The following is a 22,441-nucleotide window of genomic DNA, read 5'->3' as shown; positions in this document are numbered from 1 at the left end:
ATAGCTGTGAGCACTTTGGAGGGGTTGGATGGTCGAGTGGTCGGCAATGATGCATGTGACACCAGTGGTGCTGAGTTTAAACCCAACATCAGGGAAAATGCTTTCCTAAAGCCAAAACACGGGCCAAGAAGAAAGCTGAGACAGCCAAGCGGTGTCCAAGGCATGACAGAAATCATCCTAACATTGACAAATTGTGATCTTAAAATTACAATGTTTGAGATGTTTCTGTGGAGTATTGAGATTCAACATTTTGACATCCCAGCTGGTAAAACCTTTACAGAGTGAAATCCACCCAAGTTACATTGTCAAAGCAAAGTGTTATCAAAACACTCTATTTTCTTTTTCCTTAGTGAAAGTGCTCGAACATAGATGTTCTGTCTTGGCAGATGTTAGCACTCACATAACCCTCATAGTCAAAATGCGGCTGAAAAGAAAAGTTTGACCGATTCTTCCTGAAGCATCACACTGAAGTTGCAATTAACCTTCATACTCAAACTGGAGTCACTGAATAAGAAAAAGAGATTTTATTGTGGGAAAATGTCTGGAGCCACAAAAAAGGGAAGTGATGTTTGCATTCAAATGTGTGTACCCTAAAATTCATACAGAAAATTTCCTTGGTCGTACTCCTTTTATTCAGTAGTCAAGTATCAGCCGACACCTGCAAAATGCAATTCAGGGTTTGACAAAGAGCTTCTTATAACAATGTCCACAACGAAATATAAGTACATCCAAGTCAGGAGGAAAGCAGGATTATTGATATTGATGATGACCTCTACCTCCAAACCTCTTTACACAATGAGAAGAAAGGACACTCCTTGTTTTTTCATGGTCAAGCAGGTCCAGCCAGCAGTTTACGTTGGGGCACCTTGAACCAGGTAACTGTTTGCATCTGAAGAGACAGACCACAAACAAGTTGGGTCAGTGGATGCAGATATGAAGATGAAATGTCAGATTTGTCATGAAAACCCATCCAGCAGTGCACACCTTTGTCTTAGAAGTTTGTTGATTGTTAAGGCTGAGATACAGTATGTCAGGCTATGAAGTATAAGATCAGCAGCAGACGGTAACAATGACAGAAAAATGAATGGAGCTTGTTGTCACTGCTGCTTTTTCTGCCACAATCTTATCAAAAAATGTTATAATATCACTCTTAAAGGTGCAATGTGTAATATGTACATAAGAGTTATAGATTAAAATGTCCAAAAAATGAATTAAAATTATTAACAGAATGTGAAGAAGTTGTCAAACACGTCTGTGTGTTGTGTTGCACAGATATCTACTGAGTTAGCATGCTAACCTGCTAGCTAGCTGTGGTCCGTCCTGTCTCATGATACCGCTTTGTGCCAAGAGGCCCCGCAGCTTCAGCTGGGGGATATATAGAAGCTCACAGGCTCCCTCAGCTTTTTTAGTCAATTAAATTAATAAAGTCACAAAATGTCAAGAAGGGAAATATTCTTACACCTATTTTCCTTATTAAAGAGAAAAATACAACGGTACACCTGAATTCAAGTTTCTCTCTTTTCATAACTAAGATGAGCTTAACAGCCAAGTTAACTCCTCATAAACCACACTTCATTCAAACTTGACAGAAACAAAACAAAACCCATTGAAACCATCTTGTCTTTCCACTCTTCCATTAATAACCGACTCTGGTTTGGTTTGGTTCTTGGAGTCAGACGTGAATCTTGAGCCTCACTGCAAACAAAGGCAGAGCAGGATGAGATCAGAGGCCAAGGAGAGCCCGATACTCGTCTTTAACCTGGACCTCTGAAGACAGAAAACAGAGCCAAAGGCAGAATTCAACACCACAAAAGAACCAAAAGATATATTAAAAACTGCATTTTAAAATATGGGCATGACCCACTTTGTGCTGAAAACATTAAACAGAACATAATCATTTCTGATTAATAACACGGTGACTTTACTGCCCTCAACGTCAGTTTTACTGACTGCAGAGAGCCAAAAGTATCCTATTAAACACTAAAGCAGGGAGATGATTAAATAATGTTTCTTTACAAAACACCGTCAGATGAGTTTGTGCAGGTGTGTGTGTATGTGTGTGTGCGCACGCATGTGTGTTTGTGTGTGTGGTTATATGTGTGTGTATATGTTTCCTGATTGTGGGTGGGCCCATTAGCCCACAACCTCTCATAGCTTATGGGTCAGTGGTTTAGGAAAAAATGTTTTCCGAACCACAACCACACACACATATACACACACACACACACACACACACACACACACACACACACACACTGACTAACCACAACACACACCACAGCATCATGCCAGACTATATATACAGACACACACACACTGAGAAAACACCCTGATCGTGTGACACACACCATAACAAACATTGCTCACATAAACCAAACACCCAGTGTAAGTGTGTGTGTGCGCGCGCCCCTGTGTGTGTGTCTTACTTTATTGAAGTTTTATGATGAAACATGAAGACTGACCCTAATTCAAACCATATGACGGCACCAGCGTTTGATCTCCACAAGCTCTCTGAGTCACAGAGGGGCTCACGGTGTGTGTGGTCACACATTCACTTTACACATGTGATGGGTTAATGGTCACTCGCACACACATGCACACACGCACACGCATACACATTAAAACAATGCAAGTGAAGAAAGCAAAATACTATACAACTACAATCCAGGGCCATTAGCCTGCAGTTGAAACATGGAAGCATGGAGTGACTCAAAGGATCCTGGTGTTGTTTTGCATATGTTAGCACATTTAGAAAGTGTGCACAGTATATTTGCCTTAATTTCGATGCACAAATCTCTCCAAAGTCCCATTAGTTTGTGTCATCATTGCACACTGCAGTACACTTACTGGTTTGGTACAGTTCAGAAGCATGGACTTTCAGCATTTGTGAATTGGCTGTTAGAAAACGTTCCTGAGCTCCAAAATTAAACCCAGAGGACAAACAACAGTAACAAAAGTGTGAAGTTTTCCAAAAACCTGTGAAATGTTTTTTTGTTTGTTTGTTTGTTTGTTGTTGTTTTTTTTGCATGTGAAAAAGCAGTTAAATCACATCACATACTGTATACATGACTGATAATTGGATACAGTATAAAAAGACCAAGCAACTCCTGTGCAAGTCTTATCATACAAACCTGCACAGGCAGTGGAGACACTTTGTTTTCTCAGATGACGAAGATGATGATGGCCATGATGATGGTGTTGTCCACCAACATACTCAGACTAGAGACATGTGACTGTCTGTGTGTCCTAAACAAAGCATGTATTTGAAGCTGTTTGTGTATGTTCAACCGTGGGAATGTTTGTCTTGTGCACTCTTTAACCTACTTTGCACATGCACCATGTGCTCGAGCTTCTCTTTTCTTCTGTTTGTTTTGAGCGTTTCTAAAATTAAGACAGCATGCACACCCACTGCTATTGACAAAAGAGTGCTCTGACACTCATAGATATCACATCCTCTTAAAGAGCAGCTCAGCGGTGTTGGAAATACCCTTAACTTGCTTTGATTAAGATTGATAACACTCTTGTGTCTTTGTGTTAAAGATGCCGCTGGAATCAGGTATGTTACGCCGAGCTTAGCGTAAAGACTGGAAGCAGCAGGAAACAGCCAGCCTGCTCTATACAAAGTAAGTAAAGCACCTGCAAAGATATATACAGTCTGTAGTTTAGTCTTGTCACCATAGTGTGGTTGCCAGGTTTGGTACCACCAAGACCCGTGCTTCCCGACCATAACTGCCAAATGTTCTTGTTGACTTTGTCTCTACATAAATGTGGAAAAACTGCTTTTATTGTTTGTGTAGTCTGTGAAGCATGAAAAGGAAAGCTACGGTTATCTTTCTGCTAAAGTACGGAAATTCACTTGGAAATAATTAAAACAGGCACAGCAACAAAATATAGGTCATAAATGTGCTGCATAGTCAATATGCTTGTAAAATACATAGATGTGTTGGCAAAGCAGCTCTAAACGCTTCTGAAACGGATGCTCTGAAACATTTCCAGGGGACATTGTTGTCACCTGTGTTGGGAAAGTTACTTTGGAACGTTAGTGTTTGTTCAGTAGCGTTTGTAATGTGTGGGTTCAGAACATGGTTGATAATGTTGGTAATTGGTTTATAGTTTAAACCATCAGTGAGGTGGCTGGTATATTTCTCGATGCCAGCTGTGTTGAACAGTAACGTGTTCAAGTTCCTGTCCACGAATGTTAATAACGTTATTGGAAACTATAATATTACCAGATTTTGAGAATTTAGTTTGGAACTGGGGAAAGGTGATATCTTACAGCAATGCATTACTCTTTCAGTGGCCCCTATGAAAGATTTCTGGGGTTGCTGTGGCTTTTCCTTTCCTCTCTCTCTCTCTCTCTCCCTCCCTCTCTCTCTCTCTCAAGGTGTCTCTTTCTCTCTCTCTCTCTCTCCTCTTTCTTGTTTTCTCTTGTTTTCTCACCAGTGGTTCTCTTGTGCTGATAGTCTTTTCTCAGGGGAAATCTCACAGAGGAGCAGGACAAAGCTGCAAACCCCCCATGACTCGGTCTCTGTTTCCTATCACATCCTTACAGGATTTACTGAACACAGAGAGCACACACACACACACACACACACACACACACACACACACACACACACACACACACACACACACACAAGCTTACAACACAGCAGCGTGTTTGTGTGCATGTGTAATAGAGCGAAACGGAGAAAACACATCTATCTGTTTGTATTTATTCCATGTTGACTCTGAGCAACACTCTAATGATGCTTGTCATGTTCCGCTGGGAAAAATGAGCTTACTCACACACGCACACACATATGAGCGCGCGCGCGCGCACACACACACACACACACACACACACACACACACAGGCTTACAAAGAGGCAAAAACACACAGAGATATCAAAACATATAACCACAGACACACAATAGATGGATGGGAAATTGGAGATTCAAACCAACACAAAGGTTGAAGGCAACAAAGAAACACGTTTTACAGGCACAAAGCTCTCACAGCTTCAAACCTTGTGCAGGTAAACCCTCTTAAAGCAGATCAGGTGAGCTAAATTTCATGTCTCAGCAAGGATGCTGTTTCTTGGTTGTACAAGTTACAAGTTAACACTTAGGTTTTTGTGGTTTTTAGCTCATCATCTTATCTTTAAAGCCACTTTTTGTATATTTCAAATCACTCTGATGCCGTTTTTGCAGTAGCGACACCATCAGTATTGTTCAGACACGTGTCTGCATACTTTGTGCGCACCTTGAGGATTCGAAAGTATAAGGTATAGCTTCCTTGAGAGCTTCGGATTTTGCTCTACATAAACAGAACTAAAAATACCAAACCCTCATAGAGGTTACTGCGTTGTTAGCTGACATCATGGCAGACAAAGCAGGAGCAGTGCCATCATAGATTAATTTCTCTGCAGTTGTCAGAATATGCTGCTGATGCTGACCTTCGTTCATCTCTTCATGTACTGCCCCCACTGGTCATGAGCTGAGCTGCATCTTTTGTAGTGTTCATTTGTGAGGATGTGCACAGCCAAAGTTCAGAAGGAATATAGGATACACAGGCTTGCCAAGCAAGCATATCAGGCTTTTGTATTGTTTTTCACCCATTTATCTCCCTGAACACACAGAGTATGTTTTCCAAAGAGCCAAAGGCAACTTTTCAAGCTCTCCCTGTAGACTTTAACACATTTTCAAAATAGCTATAAAAAATCTCCAAATAACATCAACAAATATCTGTGTTTTTAATGACAAATGAAGATGTGTTACTTTACCTGTCCTAGCATAGCGCTTTATTTGCAGCATTTATTTTGATACAACCCCATGGAGCTGTTTTATTCCAAATGACACTGTCTAAGTGCCACTTAGTGTAAGAGGGATTCACCTGCAACTTAGCCATCTCTCCAAGTAATGTTTTTAAATACAATTAGCAGGCTTTCTGTAGCTGTGGTCAGTTACCTCATCTACTGGTTTTAATGTTTGGGACATAAAATCACAAGCATCTCCAAACTACTCTGAGCACAGATGGAAGCGCCTCATTTGTAACTATGCCTATTTGCAAACGGCACAAGTGTGTGTTTGTGAGTGTGTGTGTGCGAGCGTGAGCGTGTGTGTGGTTTGTGTGTGCATGTGGCTAGCCCTGGGCTGATGAGGGGAGGCATGTGGCGGCCATTTAGAAGGATTAGAACTGTCAGAGACATCAAGCACGACTAATTATTCTGTTAGCACACTACACTGCAGGGATGGAGGGATACAGAGCGCACGTGTGTGTGTGTGTGCGTTTGTGTTAGCAAAAATTGCTGCAGGCAGAGAAAGATGGAGGGAAAGTCAAGCTAGAAAAAGATAAAGAGAGATGGGAGAGATGGAAGACAGATGGAAATGAAGCGAGCCAGACAAAAGAGAGGAGGACTGAGAGAATGCACTTTCTGTTTGAAAGATGGATTGATGGGAGCAGAGAGGAGGGCAGATTTGGAGGTGTATTAGTGAAAAGCCCTGTGGGGAAATATGTGGAAGGTATAGAGCCAGGTTTGAAAAACTACGAAAACAGAGAAAGAGGAAAATGAAGCATACGGAGATGTTTTTAAAAAAAAGGAGGGATGAGAGAGACGGAGAGAAGAGGGGTGACCTACCTCATGTCTTCATGGATGGCTGCATTTGTATCCAAACATCCCAACATGCACTGCTCTGCCACTCAGGGCAAAATCAGCCTGCAGCACCCAATCGGCCGTGGCCTTTTACCACTTCACCGTGGGGCAGAGTGTGTGCAAGCTGAGTAAGTGAGTGTATTTCTGTTTGTGCATGTTTGCATGTGTGTGTGTTCAAGCGTGAGTGCACACACACATCTGTTTGTGTGTGTGTTTATGGATATAGACCTCCTCACTACACTGCCTCTCTGATTTATCTTCAAACAGACAGCTCAGCCATCTCCTCTCCCACACCTCCGACTCTCTACTCCTTCTTTCCCTCCCTCCCTTCACGCTGTCTCTCTGAGGCTCACCACCAATCCATCCATCTTCCAAATACCTTCCCTCTCTCAATCTCCCATCCCTCCTTCCACCCATTTTACTCCTCCATCTATCCATCCCTCCATCTGCATTTTCTTCCCGCGGGGTAGACAATTTCCTGAATCCCACTGAAGTGGAAAGACTTCAGATTTAATACATCCCCAGTCATGTTATGTGCTCGGGCTTCAGAGGAAGGGCTAAGGGGTTCGAAAGAGGAGAGGAAAGGAGAAGGAGCAGGAGGTGTGGGGAAAGTTTTTTGGGTTGAAACTTCAGGTAGCTTTACATTGATTTATTCTAAAAGCTTTTTCTCTGGTAAAGAGCAAAATACACTAACAAGACTGCTGAGTGAGTGTCAGCCATTCTAGCAGCTCTGCGAGGCTGTACTTAGCAGTGCATTTTAGCGTGTTAGCATGCTAACATTAGCTAGTTACCACTGACAAACTACAGCTAAGGATGATGGGAACATGGTTTTGCAGGTATTTGGTCATGAATCAAAGTGAAATTTTGACACTGATGACGCCAGATTGTAGTGATCATGATTCCTCCTCTGGGGACCATGAATGTCTGTACAACGTTCTGTAACAATCCGCCGGTGTTAAGATATTTTACAAGTTAATTGAGAACTTGGTAGTTGAGCAAAGGAAAGATCTCAGTCTGGGCCAATGAGGGAGGCCGACCGACCATCCCTACAGCCATGACACTAGCTTAGCTAAAAATACCGGCATTGATGGAAGCTAAGCAAACAAACTGGAAAATTATTAACGTATTATTAACAGACACCTGTAACTTAGGAGGGGAAAAAAATCTGCAAATACATCAGATCTCTATATTTGAATTTTTGAGATTACAAGGACTTTTATTAGAAGAAGAATAGATGAAAAGTCAGGCAAAGAAGGAGGAAACGGATGTGGAAGAGATGGAAGAAGGGTGGGAAGAGTTCAGAATCGGGAGGAAATAGAAAAAGGAGGAGGATAAGGAGCAGTGAGGAGGTTATAAGTGAGTGACCCGGTGTGTTCGGTTGGAAAGCTGCTGTCACTTTAGCCTGTGTTTTTTTCCCTCAGCAGAGTCTGACAGAGAGACAGTCACATCACATCACTTATGCTGCTCTCCTGCTTGTCCTTTTGTATTTATGTTTGTGACTCTGTTGATGGATGTACAGTGTAACAATAACACACACACACACACACACACACACACACACACACACACACTCACACACACACACACACACTCACACACAGCCGTCATGTGTTGCCTCCGAGTGATGGTTGTCAAGGTGATCAACCTCAGCACCATTGCTGTGGACACCCTGAAGAAAATCAGCTTCAGCCAATCACAGTGTCTCACTTTGTGCCGTTATGCCGTGCAAATCTGTGTGGGTTTCTAAATATGTGCTGTTGTAGGCTATTCCTAATCAATTAGCCGCCAGCTGTTCCACAATCATTAAACTGCATTATGACAATACACAGCTTTGGAAGTGCCAGGATCACCTGGCAACAGCTGATATTTACAATCAGCCGTCTGGGAAATTAGATGATTTTAGCATTTGAAGTGTGATTCGCTGTTTTTTTCGTGTGATATTCAGGTGGTCCGGGTGCTAATGAAAGCTACGGTTAATGCCAGACAAACATCTGCCAGATGACATCCACTACATCTAATGCAGAGTGAATGGCAGTCATGAGGACGACAGACGCATTTCACACCACGCTAAATACATTTGTGCTGCAACTTTGATGTTTAGATTCTGACCAGGATGTGAAACTTGGTGCGGTTGCTCCTCATTCTTAAAGCATGCTGGGAGCTGAAATGAGTGAAACTGGATTTTTAGGGCTATTACAAGAAAATGGAGCCATTCATTCCAGTTTTATATGGATTTAAAACCACCTCAAGGTTAAAAACATTAACTGAATATCATAAGTGAAACAATTGAGCATTATCTTGGAAGAAAGTCAGCCCCTGCAGTTTGTACTGAAGTTTATAAAATGGTTGAATATTACCATGCCATGTTGGGTGGTGGCCCATAAAGTTGTCTGTTTTGATATGAATGATGAATGTAGCTTGAAGCACGTGTTTACATGCAGTGTCTTTGACTTAGCTCCATTTTTGTAAAAGGCTTACGATCACTGCGTGCGAGGCTGTTTGATTAAGTTTTGACACAGAGCTGTACCTTGTGTTTGCTTGCTTTCCTTTTCTTTTCTCCTGCCTCACACTCATTCACTGCATGAAGACAGAAGGCAGAACATTAATTCAAATATTCTTCTAATAAAACTCACCATGAAATGATCTCACTGTTTGATTTTTGATCTGTGCCGGCCCCCCTCAGAGGACACCAGTGCAGCGCAGAGCTTATCGGCTGGTGGTTACTACCCTCTGCTGGTCAACTGGGGAAGTATTTGTGTGTATTTATAGCTAAAGGAAGGATTTATGTCTTCTCCCGCATCACCCTCTATGAACATGTGAGAAAATGTGGCAAAGATAAATTCTCCTTCTCCCTATTCGGCCTCCCCTCGCTCATGTGATCCATCAAGACTGTCAATTCTGCATCCGACTCATTTCTCTCATCTCTGTCACATGCTCAATGGAAATTAAAACAAGGCCAGGCAATAAGTGGTTATTTTCGGTCAAAGAGAGAGGGAGAAAGAGATGAGCAATACTTTGAGCGGGCAAGAGAAATGGGAACACAGGACAAGTGACGAGTGAAAAGGAAAGCAAAGCACAGCGAACTGAAAGGAAATGATTTGCCTCTGGATTTCCTCAATGACGGCTACTTATTTGAAAGAAAGAAAAAGAGAAGGACGAGATAAGAAAGGGAAACAAAGACAAAAAGAGATGATAGACAATTAAAGTCAAATTATGGGAGCATGCCCAGTACATTAGCTACCAAAGCTGATAATTAATCATCATTGTGCGGCTTGTCAGATGGTAATATTCACATCTATAATTGGGACAAATTGGTAACCATTGAGGCATTTAAACTTCAGTGTGTGTGTGTGTGTGTGTGTGAGTGTGTGTTAGCGTGAGTATGCTTTTATACTCTCATTAATGTAGAGAGGGTAAAGTGAAAGTGGAAAATTGAGAATAAACAGCGTCAACTTTTCATTCCAATGAAAAATCGCCGCAGCTGATTTCACTTAACTAATTAGCACCTCATTAATCACAGAGGAGAATATAATCGGCGAGATGAGCAGCTGTGGTGTAGCATACTATGCAAATTATACATAGATCAAACTGAATCTGGAAACACTTCCCTCTGATGAGAGTCATATGTTTACAGTTAGTTGCTATTACAAAGAGTTTTTGTTGTTTCATTTTGTGCTACAGTAGCTGTATGGTATTTGTACTGTAATCCTCTCAAACTTTGATATTACCAGGATACCGTTTGTCTATGGATAGCCTGAATATTAGTATGTTATCTGATGGATACACTTATAAAATATGGATGTTAATGTGGACATGCATAGATAATATGTAGGTATGTAGTTATATAAGGACCTCTTGGTGTAACAGCATGCATGTTATGTTGTGTATGTTACACAGTGCTGCGAGAGAACCAGTGTATTTCTATCATTCATTCATTGACCATCTCACAAAAACAATGAAACTGTCATGACATACTATACAGTATGATACTCTATTTTATCAACTGCAGTTTTGGAAGCAGACAGAAACAGACTCTGCTGCTCTGATTTCAGATTAAATTAAATGAACTATTTCTGTCCATAGTCAGATTTGTGTGTCAATCATTGAGAATAAAATCAAACATTATCAGCAGTCCTGAGAGGTATTAGGTAAGTGGCAGCGGTGGCAGGGCGGTGCAGGAAAACAGATGTAGGAAAAGATGTGGTAAAAGGAGTTGAAGCTGTTATCACATCAGTTGCCATAATTGTGGGCAGTAATGAAAGTAGATGAAGAAGCAGTATAGTCAGAGGTGGTGGTAATAGCAACACCTTAACTTGCAGTAATAATACAAACATATCATTTAGCAGCTGGAATAGCACATGAAGTATGTTATTATCCAGTGACAATGAGCTGTAACAATGAGAGTATGAATGTTTGACAAACTTCCTCTCATCGTACGCATGCGCACCGCGCCATTGACGGCAGTAGTGTAACAAGCGAGTGAAGTGGGTCGGGGCTTGACCATTGACACGAATCTGAGATCTGACTCTGCTTTGACTGCCGCTCTAGTTTGGAGGATGTGAGGCTGCAGCTTGCGGACAAGGGTTTTTTTTCCGCGATGGTAAACAGCGGGTGAAATTCATGAGGATAATCCAGCAGGCATACAGGATCCGCACAGCCCCACCGCTGGCCCCGTCGGCACGGTAACTTCGTACAGAAGCAGGGCTCCTCTGCTAGCTGCCACACAAGCTAACTCCAGGTAGCTCAAGTGCTAGATATTTACATACCTTTAATGAGTTTACGGTTTAAAACTACATAACAGTGACTTACCAGTCGATGTGTTTCACTGTTGTGTGGCATTTTTTTGTTGCTAGCTATTAAACAAAGCGGTCAGCAAATTATTGTGCTGCGGAACTGGCCATTATAAACAATCACGCCTGCTAACCTCAAAGTAGCATGCTACGTTAGCTATCAACAATCATCGGTGCTAGCTGATGTTTCTGCAGCAGTTAGCTAGCAAATCCGATGTCAAGTGTTTTTAAATGAAAACGTGTATTTCCTGTTAGGCTCTTCAAAAATAAAACCCTACTTGCGTATTAATACACCAAGCTGCATTAACTGCTGGTAGAGCAGTTTAAGACATTTACAACACATGTTAGTGGCAGGCAAATTCAATTCAATATTCCTTTATTTGTCCCGCGAGGGGAAATTCCAGATATGTTTCGAAATATGTTATATGAAATATGTTTCCAAATATGTTTCGAAATGCATTGTGAGTGATTAATCTTTATATTAAATATATAAATGCGTAAATCTATGAATTTTCTATATAATAATCATAAGAATGCAGTAAACATTTTCATATGTTCTGTGATGGTGCCTGCATTAGATGGTTTGGAAAAGACAAGCACCTCCCGGAACGAGTATTACAATATTTGCTGTTGATCTCACGTCATAGTAATAGGCCTCCTGTTTTCTTCTACACCATGTTAAATACCCTAAATATTAGTTAGTCATCAGCAGGCGAGTTTCAGATTGTTTGATACACTTAAGGATATTTGTCGTCGCTCTCTAAAAAAAAAAATGTCCCCTTAATTTGAAGACAGTAAGTGTTGGCTTCCGGATGTGTAGCAGTAACTTCATGGAGTTTCCCTGGGCTACGAGCAGTCAGAGCGGCGCCGCTAGCCAGCTAGCTAAGAGGCGAGCGAGCACAACTCTTTAAACTTTATGTTTTACCCCAGAACAGTTGCAGGTTTTTCTAGATTCAGCTGCAAATGTAAAAATTGCTGCTTCATCATGTCATCAGGTCGTTGGTGAGCTAGCGTTGTAATTATTCAGCCAACAACTTAGGTAACAGCGCTATACTTTGTGGTTCATGCCTTCTGCCAGCCACTGAGACTCACAGCAGAAACACGAACGTTAGCGCTGTGTTTATCGTGTGTTTTGCTGGAAAGCTAATCTGGATTTGCCCCACACTAACGTACAACGCACAGGTGTTTCAAACGCTTATATTCATTGATTTTGGGCAGAATGTTGGAAAGATATCTCAGTATAACGCGATGCAACTCAACAGCACTACAAACTATCGCTTCATCATATTGAATCAACACGTTTCATGAAAAACTTGCATGTTATCCCCTCTTTTCAGATTTTGTCATCTAGTCACAGGCACTATAGCTGAGCTGCTTTTTTATCAACCCTGTGAAGATCAAGACCGCCTTTGCCCTGGCTTCCTGATTATGTGAATCTGTGCCAACAACATACATATTCTCAGAAAGTGCAGTCCAAGATAGAAGTCAAAATGTCCATCACCAACACGCCTACCAGCAACGATGCCTGTCTGAGCATTGTGCACAGCCTGATGTGCCACAGACAGGGTGGTGAGAGCGAGACCTTCGCCAAGCGGGCCATCGAAAGCCTGGTGAAAAAGCTGAAGGAGAAAAAAGACGAGCTGGACTCCCTTATCACAGCTATCACCACCAACGGGGCCCATCCCAGCAAGTGTGTGACCATTCAGAGGACGCTTGATGGACGGCTGCAGGTAGGACGATACTGTTATGTGGATTATTTATTAAATACATACAGCTACTTAAATATGAATGCTGTTTCTTCTCTGCTCAGTGGTATTGATTAGTCTTGACAACCTCAGGTGAATAATACATCTGTATATGTTTGGAAATTTTTTCTTGTCTTTTTCACCTCCAGTAAACTGTCTAAGCATCAGATTCAGTTTCTTTTCAAGCTACATTCATTTCATGCTTCATTAAGCTGCATTTCAACAAAAACAGCAAATGCCTTTTAGCCTCATTACAGGTTTTTAACAACAAATCCCATGTTGTATTGTATAGTTATTGTTGTAGTGAAACATCTGGGCCTGCATGTCTTGACTATTTTCAGTACAGAATAGATTCATCTGCATATTATTTTTATCATTAAATGCCCGTTTTCACGTTTCTTGGTTTGTCCAACTAATTTGCTATCATGTATTGCAAAGAAAAGCATCAAATCCTCACATTTGAGAAGCTGGAACCACTAAACTTTTGGCATTTTTGGTTGCAAAATCACAGAAGCAATTTTGGTAAAACAGTTTTCTGGCACCCGGCGTTCTGTTTCAGCTCTTACAGCATCCAGAATGTGAGATGAGAAACCTGCCAATATAAGCACTGCAAGCTGTTATTATAAAATGGAATAATCGTAAATTTAGCACAAAAATGAACACGATTAAGCTAAGATGAGAAGGTTCAGGGAATCTATCAGTTGACCAAAGTTATTCTGGAGCCATCTTTAAAAGTATTTTGATCAGTGTGTATTTGTCTAATCGGACATGCCACTCACAACTACAGTGTAAAACGAGCTGTAGTCCAATAGTTAACATTATGTTTGACCTCAGCTGAAAGGACAGTAAGTCTGCTGTTTTTGATTCTCTCTATGTGTTGTTGTTCCCAGGTGGCTGGGCGTAAAGGGTTCCCTCATGTCATCTATGCCCGGCTGTGGCGGTGGCCTGACCTGCATAAGAATGAACTGAAGCACGTCAAATACTGCCAGTTTGCCTTTGACCTCAAGTGTGACAATGTGTGTGTCAACCCCTATCACTACGAGAGAGTGGTGTCACCTGGAATAGGTGAGTAAGTGGGAGGGTTTCATCCAGTATCCAGACCAAAAGCTGCGTTTTAAAAGAGGAAATCCACATAAACGCTGTATTTTAGTAATTGTTCTCGATGCCCTTTGTTTTTGTTAGACTTATCCAGCCCACAGGCTGCATCACACAGGAGGTTTATCAGTGTTGTAGATGAGAAGCCGGCACTGTGAGTTCCCTGTTCCACCTCTATCCTTTCCCTCGATCCACAGATTTATCAGGTCTGACACTGACCAGTTCTGGACCCAGCTCAGCGCTGATGGTTAAGGATGAGTATGACTTTGATGGGCCACAGAGTCTGCCATCCATCGAGGGAGGCCACTCCATCCAAACAATCCAGCACCCCCCGTCCGGCAGCCGCCCAGCACCTTCTGAATCGTTTGCGACCCCAAACCTGCTCCCACCTGCTGAGGCCTCCACCTCTGCTTCAACGTCGTCTTTCCCTGCCATCGCTGCAGGTTCCGGCAGTAAGATTCTGCTTCTGCTTCTTTAATTGTTGCTGTGAATGTTTATGAAGGCGAGAGCAGCATATTTGTGAGTTTGCACCCTTCATCGGTCCGTCTGTGGATGCCTGACTGCTGTTCTCTGCTTTTCCTCAGGTGCCAGCTCAACCTGGTCCAGGAACAGCAGCTTCACCCCCAGCATACCCCACCACACCAACGGTCATCTCCAGCACCACCCTCCTATGCCACATCCTACACACTACTGTAAGTACACACTGTTACTACATATGTAAGTTAACAGACAAAATCATTTACTTGCATTTCTTTTTTTGCAAAGTGATTGACTGCTGACATTACTCTCTTGGTTTCTCTCAGGGCCCGTGCATAATGAGCTCGCCTTTCAGCCTCCAATATCCAATCATCCAGGTGAGAAGATACAACCCACCAATGTATAAAGCCTGCAGAAAGTCTATTCAGTCCTGGTATTTTAGAGAACGTGTGAATAGATTTGACTCACAGTCCATCTTTCCTTCTTTTCTCATATGTTCTGTATAAAAATGCAAAAACAGATTTTTGGAGCAATATCATGATCATATCAAACCAACAGGCAGCAATATAGCCCTCAACCTAAGGTCACATGGGCCAATAAGCCTGAAACCTGCCTGCAATTAGTGCTCCAACAGGGTCTCGTCCAACCCCAGCGATGTTGGCTGTGGGTCTGTGCAGTGGGAGTGTCGGACCTCCTGCATTTCTCGATATAGTGGAAGAGTAATGGTACTTTAATGTGTGAACATTTAAAAAGTCCTGTTAAGTGCAAGCTTAGCACCAGCACTATTTTGGTCACATCCACTAAGTTAGCAAAATGAGATGACAGCGCACATTCTTTGGTCACAAGCCAAAAAACTCTCTGGCAAGTTTACAATTTACTTTTGTGTTTTAGCACATAGTTAATCAAAAGTACTGATGTTTTTAGTATTTTAGTGTAAAAATTGAAAGGACTGATTGAAAATACCCTTGTTTATTAATGGTTTTAGTCAGTTATCAAATGAAAACATCAAACATTTAGTCATTAGACTTTCTAAATATGAAGTGGCAGCACTGCTGTTCATTTGTGACTTAAAGTAACTGACATCAGGTTCTTCCCTCTGTTTCAGCTCCTGACTACTGGTGCTCCATTGCCTATTTCGAGATGGATGTTCAAGTCGGGGAGACGTTTAAGGTGCCATCCTCTTGCCCCATCGTGACAGTGGACGGATATGTCGACCCCTCAGGAGGAGACAGGTTCTGTTTGGGCCAGCTCAGCAACGTACATCGCACTGAGGCTATTGAGAGAGCAAGGTGGATGACCTCGTTACCCTCAATATTCAGAGCAAAACAGTTCAAACCTTACTACGAAAGTACATTCTGAAGTAATGTAGCATTTTAAAGTAGGGGAATAATCATAAAGCATTTTCTTAGGAAAAGTGCTTTTCTGTGTCTGTTTTGTTTGGAGGATGTATAAATACACATTTGAGACTTTACCAGGTTACAACAGCATCTGTACCATCAACACATCAGCTGAAAGCACTTTGATATCAGTGGAGGTTCACCACTTTGTGAACACATGATTGGATAAAGGTTGCTACTGCATGGGCTCAGGAACACTTCAGAAAACGGTTGTTGGTGAACACAGTTTGCAAATGATTGCATCCTTTATTCTCTGCTGTCATCTCTCCCAGGCTTCACATTGGCAAAGGGGTTCAGCTGGAGTGTAAGGGCGAGGGAGATGTGTGGGTGCGATGCCTCAGTGACCACGCCGTGTTTGTTCAGAGTTACTACCTGGACAGAGAGGCAGGCCGAGCCCCCGGAGACGCTGTTCACAAAATCTACCCCAGCGCTTACATCAAGGTAGGGACGTGAGTCACTGGACTGTAAAAAAGAGGACATCACTTAAGGCTGACATTTGATAAAATGTTCTTTTTCCTCTTGGGGAACTGCTGAGTGCACGCTGCAAACATCCTTTTCCAGTCAGTCTCCTCAGGCATTCTGCCCTTTATTGACATTGGTTTTATGCAGTAGCTTTGTGTGTTTGACAGAAAATGTTCCCCATACTGCCAACATTTCCCATCTTTCCCACTCATGTCTCTCATTAGAGGTAATTGTGCATCTCCACACGGCCCAGCTCTTACTGGGGTTCTGACTGATTGGCAGCCTGTGGTGGTGACATTTCTCCTGTGCGGGGGGGGTAATTTCTGCTGAACGCACAGTGTTTAAAGTGTCTTCTCTCCTGCCAGGTGTTTGACCTCCGTCAGTGCCACAGACAGATGCAACAGCAGGCTGCTACGGCTCAAGCAGCAGCTGCAGCGCAAGCAGCTGCTGTGGCTGGAAATATACCTGGGCCTGGATCAGTAGGAGGGATCGCCCCAGCTATAAGTAAGACACTGCAACTGCAAATCCAGATGCACAGTCACACACAGACACAAAAAAGGTTCATGACAATGTCCCAGTGTCCCATTTGACATATTCAGATTGCTTGTTTTGTCTGACCAAATCCCAAAGATCTTCACTCCGCAAATATTTACATTTGAGAAGCGACAGTTTGTGATTTTGTCCCCCATTGTTAAATTGTGAAAAGGGATTGTTGCAGATTTGTTTTTGATGGATCGGAAAACAATTCACCAACTCACTCAAATCACACGTTTTGGTTTTTGAGTCTTGGCTTAATATGATTTACTTGAATATTCATTCACGTCCGAATGAAAAGCACATCTGGTGTTGAGTTTTCTCTCATAATGCAGCGTCACGCTGACCTGAATGCGACTGCCTCTCCTCCTGTCCTCTCAGGTCTGTCAGCAGCAGCCGGCATCGGCGTAGACGACCTCCGGAGGCTGTGTATTCTCAGGATGAGTTTCGTCAAGGGCTGGGGGCCCGACTACCCCCGCCAGAGCATCAAGGAGACCCCCTGCTGGATCGAGATCCACCTGCACAGAGCCCTGCAGCTACTGGACGAGGTTCTGCACACTATGCCTATAGCAGACCCACAACCTCTGGACTGAGACCGTTACAGCTGCGGCATCACACTGCAACATACAGGCAGTGGAAAGTCTTCCTCAGTGAACTGTTTGCATGGAGAGGCCAGTGAAACAGCTGGTGACTCTGAAGCTGTACCACATGGAAAAATACTTTCAGGTGCGTTTGAGGCACCTTTGTGCACTGTGGCCCCTACTTTTACTTTCTGAGCAAGAGCGACACTAAAATGAGCCAAAGCCATATATTAAAGGTATATTTCTCAATATGTTTAATAAATGGCTTTGGTTTGTGATGACTGGAATGATGAACTGTAGGATTAGAAGACACCACGTATAACTACAGTTATAAAGCACCACAACATGCACACAGATGACCTTCAGATCCCATTAAACTGGAATGTACACCGACTACTCGGCGTCCGCGGAGTCCACGACCACCAACTACTGACAGACTGAACGATACGAGGACGTCTGAGCGCCCTGCAGCTGTGGGATGAGAGGCTGTGCAGAAAGGCTTTCATATCCAGTATCTGGGCACCAGAGTACTGCTGCTTTTCTGCTATGTCAGTTTTCATTCAAGCTGATAACAGACTGCTTTACACCTGAGATGACGAGCAGGTTCGGTCAGCTGTCAGGCTGAGCAGAAAAGCAGCGGCTCTCTGAACGGTGAGGATCGCTGCTCAATATCATGCTGATCGCTGCCTCTCGGCCGCCGAACAGGGCTGGAGACCACCCATCTGGATCCGGTCACACTAGACGTTCACAGCCATCGAGAATGATAAGACGCAGACTGTGGACTGTTGTTTGTCAGACATTGTCAAACTGCAGGTTTGGACCTTAAAGGCTGGCTGTGGATTTAGTGGGTGTTCAATGACGAATCTTTTTTTTTCCACCCTCTTTTCAATTAAATAATATTTTGAATTTAAGTTAGAGCCCCAGTTGAAGTCAGACAGTAATGACATCTCAGCTACGCTAATGCAGGTTTTTTGGGGTGTTATGACACCATGGCATACAAAGTTGATGATACAGAATATCTGTTTTCACTGACTTACAGTGATTATATCAATTCTTCACACCCTCAAATGACCACAAGGGATGACAAATGCTCCTATAAGTGATCATCCATTGGTCACTCTTGGTCGCCTCCCATTGGTTTCAGGTATGGTTTACTGTCTTTTATGCTGCCACAAAGGATGAATCTCATGCAGCTTCTGTGAACTGTTTGCCTTTTCTCACTTTCACCCTGAGAGTGAAAATCAGCTGCCTTCGATTGAAGTAAGAAAGCAGAGAAGAGGAGGACAGTTGAAGTTCGGTGCGTGAGGTTTAATCACAACAGTGAACAGGGTTTATCAGAGTTTCGGCAAACCAAAGTACTAACTGCTCAGAAACGTGCTGTGAGAGTCGCAAGGTGCTGAGAGTGAGATGTCCAATCAGCAGCTGGACTTTGCCCAGTTTCTTTAATTTGGAGGTTTCTTTAATTGAATTTTAAAGGTGATTATGTTTACTTGTGTTCTTTAGTCATTTTTTTTCTCCAAGCGTACCGGACAGTTGAGGATCACTGAACTTAAATATCTTATGACTTGCAGCCCACTTATATACCACATGATCCAGGTCTCTTGTGTATAGTTTACAAAGATAAGAGTTTCAGACGGTTTCCCAGCAATATTGTTAGATTTTCATGATTTTATTTTGTTACTTTTATTAATTGATTTGTATTATATTTTTAGCACTTTACTTTTTTTTCCTTGTTTTTAATTCAGTAACCCTTATTGTGAGGTGGTTGTCCTGCGGTATGAATAAGGGAGTCAATAGGCTGGTTTATGTTTTATGTAGGATCGTGAGCAGAGGCAACATTGTGATGCATTTGTATTGAAAACCTATGTAACACTAAAACACCTTTTTAAAATGTGCTTTTGCCCCTCCACTCTATAGGCATTTACACATCTGTAGGGTTTCTTTTGGCTGTTCTGAGTTGCAGTCCTTTTCTTTTTGATTGCAGTTTTCTTTCTTTTTAATCCATGTAAATAACTTTGTTTTTGAAATGCATGTCAATGTTTGCATGAATTTTAATGGCAAATAGACCCCTTTATCCCGACCCCCCCCCCCCCTTTTAAGATAGAGTACTTCCTTTGCCCTGCATTACACAGAGGAACTAGACTATGTGAGGAGAATAGAAACCAGCACCTGCTGTATACTGGTGTGTTGTGTGTTGTGAGAACAGCATTAAAGGCACACAGAGGGAAACTACACAGTCACAACTGATGTAAATTAACCAATTTAATTACATAAACTCATCATTTTAGCAGCTAAGCTGCTAAAGAAGGCAGCTTGTCTCCCAAGACCTAATTTGTGTAAATGCGACTCATCAGTTATTAGTGTGCAGCTCCCCTTTGGAGGTGAAATGAGTCCAAGCATGATATTTCCTCTCTCGCAGGTGTTGAAACAGGTGACGGTAGTTCGAGGCACAGAAATCATTTGATGTCAACACGAGCCCCTTCGCCCCCTCTGCACCGTGCTGCATGTGATACAACTCTTACTCTGTTCTTAAAGGTATTTGTTATCGATTACACAGACGGTGGCATGAAAAGGTTTGGACGTGTGGGTCAAAATGTTTGTTACCATGAACAGTGAAGTGAGTGAGAGATGACCTCTTTTCCAAAAAGCATTGGGTTAATAATTACTTTTTTTATTTCCATCTTCTGTAGTTGTAAAATAACATAAAAGGAAAAGCCAAACTTTGGGCACTCTGTGTGGTCAGTGCATAGTATCACCCCTTTGGCTCTAAACACCTTTTTTTTTTCTTTTTTTTTTTTTGGCCAGTGAAGAGTCTTTCAGGTCTTGTTTGGACTTGTAGTTCTGTGATTGTTGGGCCGTCTTGCATGCACTGCTCTCCCACTTGGTCGTCCATTGTGGAGGTGTGTTTAGGATCAGTATCCTGATGTAGAAGCTAACTTCTTGCTTCTTGACGGTCCTTTTCTGTCTTCTTCTAGCCCTCTCCAGCTCTGTGGGCATCAGTTATTTCAGTTTTCAGAGTGCAAGGCAGCTGCTTAGACGAGCTGATTGTTAGGACAAAGCACCATGTGGTCTTTCCTAACAATGATTGTGAACAAGCTGGAGACGTAACAAGCTGATTAAGGTAAAAGTGCCCAAATGATTGCATGTTGCTCCATTCGCTTTTTTTCCATTTAAAATTGTACAAAACAAAAATAATACTGTAATCATGCTTTCTGACTTTTTGGAGATCAGTCCATCTTCCACTCACTCAACTTTTCACAGTAACTGATATTCTGATCAGGGGTGCTCGACCTTTTGCAGCCACAGTATTGATCAAGATCCACATTTCATTTACTTCCAAACTTCTGCTCATGGTTGTTTTTTCACACACCAAACTGTCACACGGTGTGTTATTTTCTGGTCATCTTTTAAAATTGTTAAAATGAATTTATGTTGATGTTCTGGTTGTTTATTCAGTGCTGTCTTGGTGGGTAACAGCTGAAATAGGAAAAGACAAATAGTATTTGTTCAAGGTTTAGTTGAACTTTGGGGTCTGTTTGTCACAGGAAATGATCCACTGTGCTATCCGTTTGCTTTGCCCCCTCTCTGTTTCCCATCTTTAATTATTTCATCATAATTTGAATGTTATTGTCAGAAAAGTTTGTCCTACGTCAGGGATTGAAAGAGTCCAACTTTGGATTTATCCACATAATTATGCATCTGATTGAATGAATGGCAGGAAAACAGAATATTTTATAAATATATGTTAAACTGAAAGAAGTGATGCTGAATTCTGTCTGGAGAAATATGTTATATTCTGTTGTGCTTTAAGGTGGACAGATGTTTTTATATTACTTGCAGTTATTATAGGAGACTAAAGACACAGCTCGAATGAGTTGATGTTGACTACTATGACAGATTGCAGATATACATTTTACCTGTATTTCTTATGTGAGAGTCTGTAATTAAACATGGAGTGGTATTCTCTAACTGGTGACCTGTTCATTTTCTCTACAGGGTTACGTGTTAATGAGGGTGAAATGAGCATTGCTTGGTCAAACCTCTTTCATCATTTTAATCTCAGCCATGTGCGTCTGGTCTTCGGCTCAAAAACTGTCAGATTGCTAGAGCAGATGTCAAAAGGATGAAGGCCTGGGGTATCAAAGGATGAGCACTAATTGAAAGTTGAGCCAAAAAAATGAGTCCATAGCTTAGATTAAAAGGCCTCAACAGAGTCAGACTGTCCGATATCAATGGGGAAATTATTCCAGAGAAAAAGGAAAAGACCCTGCAGACGTCTTTTAAGTCTGTGTACAGACAGGAGGCCTGCAGCCTGACAGCATGGGATGACAGGGAGTATAATGAGATCACAGATGTGTCAAAAACGGTGTTCTGCTCTCCATAATTCATCTTCAGCTATCATTCCCCAACCGGTCTGGATGACAGCAACACTTATGAAACGTCAGGAGGTGGAATTATTGAAACCCTGACCTCAGACACTGCAGGTTAGCATGAACATATTTCATGCAATATGTAAGAGTTGTCACAGCCAAACTAGGACGTCGCTTCCCTGTATTCATGCTGATGGAGCCCTGAGGCAGCCGGGGTCACAAACTTTCATTGTGTCATGTGCCTCACTTCAGGCTCCATACCAGCAGTCTGTGGCTGTCTGTAAATATAAGAATTAGCAATGTTAGAATGCAATAATGTGAAGAACCCACGACTTGGTGACTGTTGCTCACTTTC

At 42.2% G+C, this 22,441-nt stretch overlaps 1 protein-coding gene across 1 annotated transcript; it reads left to right on the top strand.

Annotated features, from left to right (window-relative positions):
* The first annotated feature begins 11,078 nt into the window (after positions 1-11,078).
* LOC143320897 (mothers against decapentaplegic homolog 4) lies at positions 11,079-21,685 on the top strand. The gene is made up of 10 exons (XM_076730928.1): positions 11,079-11,373; positions 12,763-13,155; positions 14,061-14,235; positions 14,463-14,717; positions 14,850-14,957; positions 15,069-15,119; positions 15,848-16,031; positions 16,412-16,580; positions 16,967-17,105; positions 17,517-21,685. The coding sequence occupies exons 2-10, from the start codon at positions 12,916-12,918 to the stop codon at positions 17,726-17,728; spliced, it is 1,533 nt and encodes a 510-aa protein (XP_076587043.1). The 5' UTR covers positions 11,079-11,373; positions 12,763-12,915; the 3' UTR covers positions 17,729-21,685.
* Positions 21,686-22,441: the final 756 nt, after the last annotated feature.

Source organism: Chaetodon auriga, chromosome 5, assembly GCF_051107435.1.
Source record: "Chaetodon auriga isolate fChaAug3 chromosome 5, fChaAug3.hap1, whole genome shotgun sequence".
In the NCBI taxonomy this organism is placed as follows: Eukaryota; Metazoa; Chordata; class Actinopteri; order Chaetodontiformes; family Chaetodontidae; genus Chaetodon; species Chaetodon auriga.
This window is presented reverse-complemented; position numbering and strand designations above follow the sequence as displayed.